At 46.5% G+C, this 13,397-nt stretch overlaps 1 protein-coding gene across 1 annotated transcript in view; it reads right to left on the reverse strand.

The window, feature by feature from the left end:
• Nucleotides 1–13,397, reverse strand: part of HECW1 (HECT, C2 and WW domain containing E3 ubiquitin protein ligase 1) — a 319,149-nt gene that overhangs the window by 18,808 nt on the left and 286,944 nt on the right. Inside the window, exon 22 of the mRNA XM_063452127.1 lies at nt 12,977–13,129. Coding sequence (XP_063308197.1) covers nt 12,977–13,129 — 153 coding nt within the window. The remainder of the gene's footprint in view (nt 1–12,976; nt 13,130–13,397) is intronic.

Below are 13,397 nucleotides of genomic sequence, written 5' to 3' on the forward strand. Positions count from 1 at the left end.
AAGAAGAGGGGAGGGGGAGAGTAAGAAGAGGGGAGGGGGGGAGAGTAAGAAGAGGGGAGGGGGAGAGGAAGAAGAGGGGAGGGGGGGAGAGGAAGAGGGGAGGGGGGATAGTAAGAAGAGGGGAGGGGGGATAGTAAGAAGAGGGGAGGGGGATAGTAAGAAGAGGGGAGGGGGGAGTAAGAAGAGGGGGAGATAAGAAGAAGGGGGAGTAAGAAGAGGGGGAGATAAGAAGAAGGGGGAGTAAGAACAAGAGTGGGGAGTAATTAGAAGAAGGGGGTAAGAAGAAGAGGGGGTTAAGAAGAAGAAATGGGGGTAAGAAGAACAAGGGGGGGAGTAAGAAGAACACAGGGAGGAGGGGGGTAAGAAGAACACAGGGGGGGGTGAGAACACACAGAGGGAGGAGTGAGAAGAACACAGGGAGGGTGGAGGGGGTATGAGAAGAGCACAGGGAGGGTGGGTGAGTGTGAGAAGAGACCGCTAGGGGAGGGTGGGGGAGAGGAGAGACCACTAAGGGGCAGGGGAGAGCTCTAAGGGACAGAAGGGACAGCTCTATAGGACAGGGGGCAAGACAGGGAGCTCTTTAACACTACGCGCACACACACACACACACACACACACACAATGCATCCCTATACATACACAGAAACACACAATGCACCCCTATACATACACAGAAACACACAATGCACCCCTATACATACACAGAAACACACAATGCACCCCTATACATACATACACAGAAACACACAATGCATCCCTATACATACACAGAAACAGAACATGCTTCCCTTACACACATAGAAACACACAATGCATCCATTACACACACACACACAATGCAACCCTTACACACAAAGACAATGCATCATTTGCACACATACACAGAAACATACAATGCAAACCCTTACACACACATGCAAACAAATGTTTTTCTTACATACACACAGAAACACAATGCATCTCTTACACTCAATGCACACACATACAGACACACACCTTGCATCCCTTATGCATACAAACACAGATTCACACAATGCATCCCTCACACACAACCAGAAACACATAATACATCCCTTATACACAAATACACACTGCTTCCACTACACACAAACACACTGCATCACCTGCACAAACTGGTATCCCTATACACTACATACCATAAGCACACATATTAGATAACACATAACACATCCCCTACACACTCCACTCCCTGTGGGCGAGCTCATGGGTGGGTGGAACATGTAAGTGGACTTATGAGTGGGCCTTATAGGCATACTAACCGTCAGGCACTGGGGCCCAGACCTTGAGCTGTGTAAGAGGCCCCCAAAAAATGGAGCTGCTTCCAATTCTCCCAGAACGTTGAATTTTGTGACCACAGTTGCAAACAGCCTCCAGAGGTCCTGTTCTACACCAGACCAGTGGAGCCAAACTGCAGCCCATCATCATCCTCATCTAATTGTAAGTAGGCAATCTAGTATATTATTAGTGACACTAATCTATAATTTACCTCATATTAAAGGGACACTATAGCTTAATGAAGTGGTTCTGGTGTCTATAGCTGGTCCCTGCAGGCTTTTTAATGTAAACACACACTGTGTGCAGCACTGGCGTTAGTTCATATGGCAGATCATATGGGTGGGGCATTGTGATGTCACATGGGGGGGCGGCAAATTTATATTTTGTCTAGGGCGGCAAAAATCCTTGCACCGGCTCTGATCCTGGGCAGGTGCACCAGTCTACTGGTGACCCACAGGAGGGGAGTGCACTGATTGCACTGCACTCTCCTCCTGCCCAGACCCGTCTTGACCGTAGTGCAAGTGCCCTCTGCCCCTAATTTACAGTGGCTCACACTCACAACAAGCAGTGCCTGGAGCCCTTTGCAGAGACGGAAACAAAGAGGTTCTGCGGAAGCTGGCCGTCCTGCAAGCATTACATTAAACAGCTGTTCCCCATGCAGCCACAGGTGGCGTTGTGCTGGGAGACTGTGATTACTCTTCACTTCCTCCCAGCCTACAGAGCAGCGCATGGGGGAGAGAGGAGGAGGAATGATTTAATCTTGAATAAATCCTCTAAGCAAACCTTTGGGGGGATCAGCTCTGTTTCCACAGTTTATTGGTGTTTACTCTCATCTCTGTATTAATATTGAGGGATATCAGTGTGTGTCAGCAGGGCCAGCCGTTGGGGTGGGCAAGCTGTGCGGTCACGCAGGGTGCCATGACAACAGAGGCGCCCGGCGGCCAATACAGCTCACAAGTTGGGTACACCAGCATATTTAATTTAAACGATTCGCTGGTGGTCCACTGGTGCGCACCAGCAGTAGGTGCAGTCAGATCATATCCTCTCCCTCGTGGTTCCGGCGCTCAGTTAGTGAGTCAGAGCACAGGCTCAGAGATTCTCAGCCTGTGCTCTGACAACATTGAAAGTCAGAGCCGTGAAGGAGCGGGTATGGCAAAGAGCTACTGATTAGCATAACATCAATATCCGTTATAAAACCAGAAAAAGGTGGGCATGGATGGTGAACTGATTTCGTGGCGCAATGGGCCACTTGACTGGTTTTGCCCCCCAGGCCTAAGGCTGCCAGCCCTCCCCTGGGGGAGAGTAAGAAGAGGGGAGGGGGGGAGAGTAAGAAGAGGGGAGGGGGGAGAGTAAGAAGAGGGGAGGGGATGGGGGAGAGTAAGAAGAGGGGAGGGGGGAGAGTAAGAAGAGGGGAGGGGAGGGGGGGAGAGTAAGAAGAGGGGAGGGGGGAGAGTAAGAAGAGGGGGGGGGGAGAGTAAGAAGAGGGGAGGGGGGAGAGTAAGAAGAGGGGAGGGGGGAGAGTAAGAAGAGGGGAGGGGGGCGAGTAAGAAGAGGGGAGGGGGGGAGAGTAAGAAGAGGGGAGGAGAGTAAGAAGAGGGGAGGAGAGTAAGAAGAGGGGAGGGGAGGGAGAGTAAGAAGAGGGGAGGGGGGGAGAGTAAGAAGAGGGGAGGGGGGGAGAGTAAGAAGAGGGGAGGGGGGAGAGTAAGAAGAGGGGAGGGGGGGAGAGTAAGAAGAGGGGAGGGGGGAGAGTAAGAAGAGGGGAGGGGGGGAGAGTAAGAAGAGGGGAGGGGGGAGAGTAAGAAGAGGGGAGGGGGGAGAGTAAGAAGAGGGGAGGGGGGGAGAGTAAGAAGGGGGGAGAGTAAGAAGAGGGGAGGGGGGGAGAGTAAGAAGAGGGGAGGGGGAGAGTAAGAAGAGGGGAGGGGGGAGAGTAAGAGGGGGGAGAGTAAGAAGAGGGGAGGGGGGGAGAGTAAGAAGAGGGGAGGGGGGAGAGTAAGAAGAGGGGAGGGGGAGAGTAAGAAGAGGGGAGGGGGGAGAGTAAGAAGAGGGGAGGGGGGAGAGTAAGAAGAGGGGAGGGGGTGAGAGTAAGAAGAGGGGAGGGGGGGGGAGAGTAAGAAGAGGGGAGGGGGGAGAGTAAGAAGAGGGGAGAGTAAGAAGAGGGGAGGGGGGAGAGTAAGAAGGGGGGAGAGTAAGAAGAGGGGGAGGAGAGTAAGAAGAGGGGAGGGGGGAGAGTAAGAAGAGGGGAGGGGGGAGAGTAAGAAGAGGGGAGGGGGGAGAGTAAGAAGAGGGGAGGGGGGGAGAGTAAGAAGAGGGGAGGGGGAGAGTAAGAAGAGGGGAGGGGGAGAGTAAGAAGAGGGGAGGGGGGGAGAGTAAGAAGAGGGGAGGGGGAGAGTAAGAAGAGGGGAGGGGGGGAGAGTAAGAAGAGGGGAGGGGGAGAGTAAGAAGAGGGGAGGGGGGGAGAGGAAGAGGGGAGGGGGGATAGTAAGAAGAGGGGAGGGGGGATAGTAAGAAGAGGGGAGGGGGGATAGTAAGAAGAGGGGAGGGGGGAGTAAGAAGAGGGGGAGATAAGAAGAAGGGGGAGTAAGAAGAGGGGGAGATAAGAAGAAGGGGGAGTAAGAACAAGAGTGGGGAGTAATTAGAAGAAGGGGGTAAGAAGAAGAGGGGGTTAAGAAGAAGAAATGGGGGTAAGAAGAACAAGGGGGGGAGTAAGAAGAACACAGGGAGGAGGAGGGGTAAGAAGAACACGGGGGGGGGTGAGAACACACAGAGGGAGGAGTGAGAAGAACACAGGGAGGGTGGAGGGGGTATGAGAAGAGCACAGGGAGGGTGGGTGAGTGTGAGAAGAGACCGCTAGGGGAGGGTGGGGGAGAGGAGAGACCACTAAGGGGCAGGGGAGAGCTCTAAGGGACAGAAGGGACAGCTCTATAGGACAGGGGGCAAGACAGGGAGCTCTTTAACACTACGCGCACACACACACACACACACACACACACAATGCATCCCTATACATACACAGAAACACACAATGCACCCCTATACATACACAGAAACACACAATGCACCCCTATACATACACAGAAACACACAATGCACCCCTATACATACATACACAGAAACACACAATGCATCCCTATACATACACAGAAACAGAACATGCTTCCCTTACACACATAGAAACACACAATGCATCCATTACACACACACACACAATGCAACCCTTACACACAAAGACAATGCATCATTTGCACACATACACAGAAACATACAATGCAAACCCTTACACACACATGCAAACAAATGTTTTTCTTACATACACACAGAAACACAATGCATCTCTTACACTCAATGCACACACATACAGACACACACCTTGCATCCCTTATGCATACAAACACAGATTCACACAATGCATCCCTCACACACAACCAGAAACACATAATACATCCCTTATACACAAATACACACTGCTTCCACTACACACAAACACACTGCATCACCTGCACAAACTGGTATCCCTATACACTACATACCATAAGCACACATATTAGATAACACATAACACATCCCCTACACACTCCACTCCCTGTGGGCGAGCTCATGGGTGGGTGGAACATGTAAGTGGACTTATGAGTGGGCCTTATAGGCATACTAACCGTCAGGCACTGGGGCCCAGACCTTGAGCTGTGTAAGAGGCCCCCAAAAAATGGAGCTGCTTCCAATTCTCCCAGAACGTTGAATTTTGTGACCACAGTTGCAAACAGCCTCCAGAGGTCCTGTTCTACACCAGACCAGTGGAGCCAAACTGCAGCCCATCATCATCCTCATCTAATTGTAAGTAGGCAATCTAGTATATTATTAGTGACACTAATCTATAATTTACCTCATATTAAAGGGACACTATAGCTTAATGAAGTGGTTCTGGTGTCTATAGCTGGTCCCTGCAGGCTTTTTAATGTAAACACACACTGTGTGCAGCACTGGCGTTAGTTCATATGGCAGATCATATGGGTGGGGCATTGTGATGTCACATGGGGGGGCGGCAAATTTATATTTTGTCTAGGGCGGCAAAAATCCTTGCACCGGCTCTGATCCTGGGCAGGTGCACCAGTCTACTGGTGACCCACAGGAGGGGAGTGCACTGATTGCACTGCACTCTCCTCCTGCCCAGACCCGTCTTGACCGTAGTGCAAGTGCCCTCTGCCCCTAATTTACAGTGGCTCACACTCACAACAAGCAGTGCCTGGAGCCCTTTGCAGAGACGGAAACAAAGAGGTTCTGCGGAAGCTGGCCGTCCTGCAAGCATTACATTAAACAGCTGTTCCCCATGCAGCCACAGGTGGCGTTGTGCTGGGAGACTGTGATTACTCTTCACTTCCTCCCAGCCTACAGAGCAGCGCATGGGGGAGAGAGGAGGAGGAATGATTTAATCTTGAATAAATCCTCTAAGCAAACCTTTGGGGGGACCAGCTCTGTTTCCACAGTTTATTGGTGTTTACTCTCATCTCTGTATTAATATTGAGGGATATCAGTGTGTGTCAGCAGGGCCAGCCGTTGGGGTGGGCAAGCTGTGCGGTCACGCAGGGTGCCATGACAACAGAGGCGCCCGGCGGCCAATACAGCTCACAAGTTGGGTACACCAGCATATTTAATTTAAACGATTCGCTGGTGGTCCACTGGTGCGCACCAGCAGTAGGTGCAGTCAGATCATATCCTCTCCCTCGTGGTTCCGGCGCTCAGTTAGTGAGTCAGAGCACAGGCTCAGAGATTCTCAGCCTGTGCTCTGACAACATTGAAAGTCAGAGCCGTGAAGGAGCGGGTATGGCAAAGAGCTACTGATTAGCATAACATCAATATCCGTTATAAAACCAGAAAAAGGTGGGCATGGATGGTGAACTGATTTCGTGGCGCAATGGGCCACTTGACTGGTTTTGCCCCCCAGGCCTAAGGCTGCCAGCCCTCCCCTGCCGGTCGGGCTGCTGGGCTGGTTGCTGTGCGGGCGGCTGGCGAGGGAGCTCTTCCTCTGAGCTGTCTGCTCAGCTCCCTCGCGCGCCGCAGAGTGAGGCTGGGAGCCGGAAGATGACGTAATTTTCCGGCTCCCAGCCTCACTCTGCGGCGCGCGAGGGAGCTGAGCAGAGAGCTCAGAGGAAGAGCTCCCTCGCCAGCCGCCCGCCCAGCAACCAGCCCAGCAGCCCGACCGGCAGCCCAGTTAGCCGCAAGGCTAACAAGGCATTTGCCCTGGGCATTTGGGGGCGGCGTTTTTTGCCGCCCCCTGGAAAATGCCGCCCAAGGCAAATGCCTTGTTTGCCTCGCGGCTAATACGCCCCTGAGTGCAGGAGCTTGCAGGGAACACGTCCGGCCATCTTGGCTGTCAGGCCCCCCCCTAACTTATTATCAATGCATATACATATGATGGTGAGGTTCCTAGCGCTTGTTAGATCTGGGTGTGGCAGCTGGTACTTCCCAAACCAAAGTCTCTTCTCTCTGACCTAGGTTTAGGTCAGAAAAGGATACAAGGAAGCAGCGCCTTTCGGATGTCCTCAAACTATTATAGTTTTGAGTGTGACGGAACGTCGTCAATTATTCGTATATTTTCCCCAGATTCCTTTTGTATCTTGGTCACCCTGTGCTTATTATTGGTAGCAAGCGGTGGGATGGTACTTCCCAGCCGAACGGAATCAGCGTTCATTAATGGAACAAGCATGGGGCCCTGCTACAGTGAGGCAGAGTTTGACAATTAGCTGCGGATGCTGCTGGTTTTCTATGGACCCAACCCCTCTGAGAAAAGCATACAACATACAAGGAACCTAGTGGTCGAGTACCTGCAGCACAAAGCAGAGCTGGAAAGTGAGTTGGCTGAGGACAAGTGCTGTTGTGGGCATGGCACTAACAGACTATGTGTCCAGTCCAGACAGCTGACCAATGTGGATCATGCTGTGGCTGTCAGGAAGGTCCAGGTAAGGTAAAAAAATAGTTTTATTTAAAACAATGATAATAAAAACAATGACATAAAAACACTAACGCGTTTTACCCAAAGGGCTTTTTTTCAAAGTGTTACAGTACACGGATCTGTCTTGTTTAAATTGCCTACACAATTAAGAATAAGAGGGTCATGTGACTTACAGGTATCCAGCTACAAACAATTTTACAATTTGAAAATACATAGTACTGTAAAGCAGTGAAGTGGATTATGACAATAAATTCTTTATTTTCATAGTGCAAGGAAAGACATACAGGCTTGTGGTGCAACAACAGCAATGACAAGCTTATTGCAAACTCAGAGACATATACAGTGTTATGGCATAAGAAGAATGTTGCACATTTTTATATTTTTAGGAAACAGGCTGAGACATCGATCTGATCTTAAGACCAGAGAGAGTACACAAGAATGAGTAAAAAAGCTAGCATTAGATTAGGTATCTTGTCAGAGTGTGGAGAAAAAGTATACAGAAGCTGTGTTAAACATGAGGAGGAAAGTAGTGTAAGCTCATACAAATGCGTCCAGCATAAAATAGAGACTATAGATGCAAGAGGGACCACAAACATAAGCAAAAAAACAGGTACCTATTGATGATCTGGACATAATCTCCAGTACTAATAAACAAATAAATAGTGGTAATGAAAAATTTATAATGAAAAAAAAATATATACAAAAAAATATAAAATGTAGTATTGTCTAAACATTATATACCGTATATACTCGAGTATAAGCCGACCCGAATATAAGCCGAGGCCCCTAATTTTATCCCAAAAAACTGGGAAAACTTATTGACTCGAGTATAAGACTAGGGTGGGAAATGCAGCAGCTACTGGTAAATTTCTAAATAAAATTAGATCCTAAAAAAAATATATTAATTGAATATTTATTTACAGTGTGTGTATAATGAATGCAGTGTGTGCGTATGTGTGTGTGTATGAGTGCAGCGTGTGTGTATGAGTGCAGCGTGTGTGTATGAGTGCAGTGTGTGTGTGTATGAGTGCAGTGTGTGTGTGTATGAGTGCAGTGTGTGTGTGCATGAATGCAGTGTGTGTGTGCATGAATGCAGTGTGTGTGTGCATGAATGCAGTGTGTGTGTGTATGAATGCAGTGTGTGAATGCAGTGTGTGCAGGGCCGGTGCAAGGATATTTGCCGCCGTAGGCAAAAATTTTTTGCCGCCCCCTCCCCCCCATATGTCCTGACTTCCCCTCCTCCTCCCTCAGTGGTCCTTACCTCCCCACCCCCGTGTTCCTTCACCCCCCCCCCCCAGTGGTCCTGACTCACCCCTCCCCTAGTGGTCCTTACCCTCCCCTCCCCTAGTGGTCCTTATCCCACCCCCTCCCTCTCATAGTGGTCCTTATCCCCCTTCTCCCTCCCATAGTGTTCCTTATCCCCCCCATCCCTCCCATAGTGGTCCATATACCCCCCCTCCCTCCCATAGTGGTCCTTATACCCCCCCTCCCTCCCATAGTGGTCCTTATCCCACCCCCTCCCATAGTGGTCCTTATACCCCCCTCCCTCCCATAGTGGTCCTTATCCCCCCCCCCTCCCTCCCATAGTGGTCCTTATACCCCCCTCCCTCCCATAGTGGTCCTTATACCCCCCTCCCTCCCATAGTGGTCCTTATCCCCCCTCCCTCCCATAGTGGTCCTTATCCCCCCCCCCTCCCTCCCATAGTGGTCCTTATACCCCCCCCTCCCTCCCATAGTGGTCCTTATATCCCCCCCTCCCTCCCATAGCGGTCCTTATACCCCCTCCCTCCCATAGTGGTCCTTAACCCACCCCTCCCTCCCATAGTGGTCCTTATACCCCCCTCCCTCCAATAGTGGTCCTTATCCCCCCCTCCCTCCCATAGTGGTCCTTATCCCCCCCCCTCCCTCCCATAGTGGTCCTTATACCCCCCCTCCCTCCCATAGTGGTCCTTATACCCCCCCTCCCTCCCATAGCGGTCCTTATACCCCCCTCCCTCCCATAGTGGTCCTTAACCCACCCCCCCCCCCCTCCCATAGTGGTCCTTATACCCTTTTTTTTGTTATTATTAATTTTTTTTATTATTATTATTTTTTTATTATTATCTTATTTTATTTATATATATTTTTTTCGTCCCCCCTCCCTGCTTGATATATGGCAGGGAGGGGGGCTCTCCTTCCCTGGTGGTCCAGTGGCAGTTCAGTGGGGGGGAGAGGGGGGCTGGCAGAGCTGTAACTTACCTGTTCTGCAGCTCCTGTCAGCTCTTTCCTCCTCTGCGCCGTCCGTTCTGCTCTTCTGTCAGCTTACACTGTAAGTCTCGCGAGAGCCGCGTCTCTCGCGAGATTTACACTGGGAGCTGACCGAGGTGCTGACCGGACGGCGCAGAGGAGGAGAGAGCTGACAGGAGCTGCAGAACAGGTAAGTTACAGCTCTGCCAGCCCCCCTCTCCCCCCAGTCTGTATTATGGCAATGCAAATTGCCATAATACAGACCTTGACTCGAGTATAAGCCGAGTTGGGGTTTTTCAGCCCAAAAAATGGGCTGAAAAACTCGGCTTATACTCGAGTATATACGGTAGGAACCTTTTGTAGATATATGTAGAAGTACAAGTATAAAATACCAAAGCAAGGTACCTATTGATGATCTGGGCATGATCTACCAGTAATAATAAGCCAATTTAAAATTATAATGAAAAAATAAGAAAAAACTAAAAAATATATACAGTATAGTCCAAATCATGATTAGGAACCCTGTACACAAAATTAATAAATACAAATATTTAAAATAAGATACAATAACACGATTTCTCCACTCTCTAGAAAATCTCATCAGGATGTTCTGAAACTAGAAATAAGCATTAGAAAAACATCCTAGTAATATTCAATAGATAAGGATGGAGAGCAAGGGATCCCAAAAGGAAGAAAGTGCTAAAATAACACAGTGAGATAGAGTGGATATGAAACTGATAAATATCCCATAGGGAATTATAGAGATATTATTTTTTTCCATTATTTTAGATGGAAAAATATTAGATTAAACCTGTCAGGTCAATATCAAGATTCAGACCCTGTTTAAGGGTCCCAAGATTGTAAATCCACTGTGCTTCTTTTTTTATTTATGGTTTAGACTATACTGCATTTCATATTTTTTTGTATATATATTTTTTTCATTATAATTTTTTTCATTACCACTATTTATTTGTTTATTAGTACTGGAGATCATGTCCAGATCATCAATAGGTACCCATTTTTTTTCCTTATGTTTGTGGACCCTCTTACATCTATATTTTCCATTATATGCTGGGTGCATTTGTATGCGCTCTAGCTTGAAATGCATGTGAAAGGAAGTGACGTCCGGAATCGTCCATGGGTTTCAGTGTGACACGCACGCAGACGCAACGATACATCAGCTGAAACCGATCCCCTAATTCAAGCGGGGTATTTAAATGGAGAAGATGCATAGAGGGGAAATATCCCTAAAGAAGTCCACATGACGAAACGCGTAGGATACAGACGCTGGGGACTTATATAGTTTTTTTTACCAGGTCCACTTTTGATGTGGAGACATGCCTTTTTATCTTGTGATCTTGTAAGTGCAATTGTAATAAATTCTTTATGTTTTTACTTCCATCTGCACTATTCTCTGGTCTCTTTTACTTTTAAGTGTAAGACGATTCCAATATACCGATAACTTCATTCTACACCTTATTAAGGATAATGTGCCTGGTATTCCCTGACCTCTTGTGAGTTTTACTTATAACTATTGCGTGTCTTAACCTCAATATACACTGATAACACTATGTTCAGTTTGTATTTTTTGTAGACATCACAGAATATGCTTCCAAATATCATGTCGTATTATTCCTCTATTATACACCTTGGAATTGTACCTTGGGATTTTGTGCTTTGATCCTTTACATTTGCATTCCTACTTATTCATAATATCCTTCACTGCTTTATAGTACTACGTATTTTAAAATTGTAAAATTGTTTGTAGCTGACTACCTGTAAGACACATGATCTGTGGCACCACCTGACCCCCTCATTCTTAATTGTGTAGGCTATTTAAACAAGTCCTCATGTACTGTAACACTTTTAAAAAGTCCCTTTGGGTGAAACGCAGTAGTGTTTTATGTCATTGGTTTTATTATCTTTGTTTTAAATAAAACTATTTTATTACCTTACATGGACTTTTGTGATTTTATCCCTGAAGATTTTATCTGGAGGAGCCACACATTTTATCTCATTGGTGGGGAGGAAACCACCTATGCTACATAGTATTGAGCAAAACCTTAATTTTTTACTTTCCTTTTGTGAGTATACCTCCTTTTACTTTGCTTTTATAACAACAAAAATGGAGGACCATTTTTCTGTTTTTATTCTCATTGACACTGCAGTTTGGAGGGAAATATCCGTGAACACTCAACACTTTAACTGGCCCCTGACCTACCATCTACAAGGAAGCAAGTTGAGTGACATATCCACATGCGGGGATCATACCGCCCAGGCGCATATATCTGGAGCTGAACATAAGCTCCAGAAAATGATGGACTCACCATCATATGAGTTTGAGGACCCTTTCCTAACCATTAACAATACACTGTATTCTTCTCTCCAGAGCACAACTGATGGATGAAGGGTAAAGGCATGTTTTTAAGGCCACTATGTCCTACACAGATGGAAATTACTTTTTGCTTTCATGAACTCCTTTCCCTACTTTGAGAATTAATTTTTTATGGCTTAAAAATATTACATTTAGGGTTGAGGTAAAAAAGTCCCAGTTAACTTCTGTTTTCTGTTTTGTGATTTAATTCAGAATTACCATAATAAATAAAATGCTGCTTTGACAAAAAAGATATATGCAACTAGTATGATGTTCAATCTCAGCCAACATTTATGGAAAATCACAGTGGAAACACAAAGTACTAATTATAAAAGAACAACCTGGCTTGCCAGATATTGTGAAAATACTTGGTATTAGGGCTTTAACCACCAGCCCATTCCTTGAACTCTGGTTTACTGCGTATGTACTGTAATTCCTGTCATAAAGAGATGATGCCACTTGACGTTTGGAGTAATAAATCTGGGAAGTGTTTGAGTTAGACAAATAAGCCACTGACATTCTGTAACAAATCAGGTGACTAGGGTAATATGGGGAATAAAAAGGCTATGCTTCACATATGGCCATTTAAACAGGGCTCTTGTTGAATTCCACTCACATCTCTTTGTTAGGGACCAATGCCACAATAAGAAGCACAAATTTTAATAGTTACTTGTACTGCTGATAAAATCAAAACAAACAAAAAAATAAAAGATGGAGAGGCATTTTTCACGTAGAAATGTTCACTGGAACGCTCACTGTTTCTTTAATCAAAGAAGGCACTTTAAATTTAATATTGATTGGCATCTATGTCTGAAACGTGTTAGTAGGTTTTCTGTGCTGATCTGTGATGCTTTGTGTATGTCAGTAAAGCGTTGTGTAGGTCAATAAAGCTTGAAACTTTAGTATTACGTGGACCATGGCGTTCCTTTGGTTCTGGTATGTTGAGGACTCATTGAGTAATGAGTCACAAATGTTTTGTTTAAATCTCTGACAGTACAGTTGGCTTGTGCGGTGTGATGGCTCTTTAGTATTCTATGTACTGATCCCAAAGAACATAAACACGGACATCCTTGCGCAGTCTGCTTTGAAAGAACATGATATTGTAAGTAATACAAAAATACAAAATTCTGACTTACCACTCAAGATGGTTTTCAACAAATGCAGACATGGGACTAATTTGTACAGTGTATGTATCATTTGCCGAATACTCAAACAAGCCATAGTAAGGATTGAAGAGCTCTTGAGAGAGTAGGAAAAAAAACTCCCGAGAAGGGCCGCTATAGTCCAAGCTAGAATTAAAACGAAAATGACTTTGTTATCATATTTTTCTTGCTTTTATTGAACAGACATATATTTGCTTTATACAGTGACAACAATGTATGCTGTACTTAAAGAAGAAACATAAATACGTTACTAAGATAGAGAAAGAGTATTGCTAACATCTTACAGTCTTCAGGATCATGTAAAAACAAAATGAATATATTATTGTAGTGATGTAAGATTACAATGTTTGCGCTTCGGAAAATTACTTTTATAGAGTGGGTAAGAACGGTCGTG

This window comes from Pelobates fuscus, chromosome 4 (assembly GCF_036172605.1).
Source record: "Pelobates fuscus isolate aPelFus1 chromosome 4, aPelFus1.pri, whole genome shotgun sequence".
NCBI classification, from domain to species: Eukaryota; Metazoa; Chordata; class Amphibia; order Anura; family Pelobatidae; genus Pelobates; species Pelobates fuscus.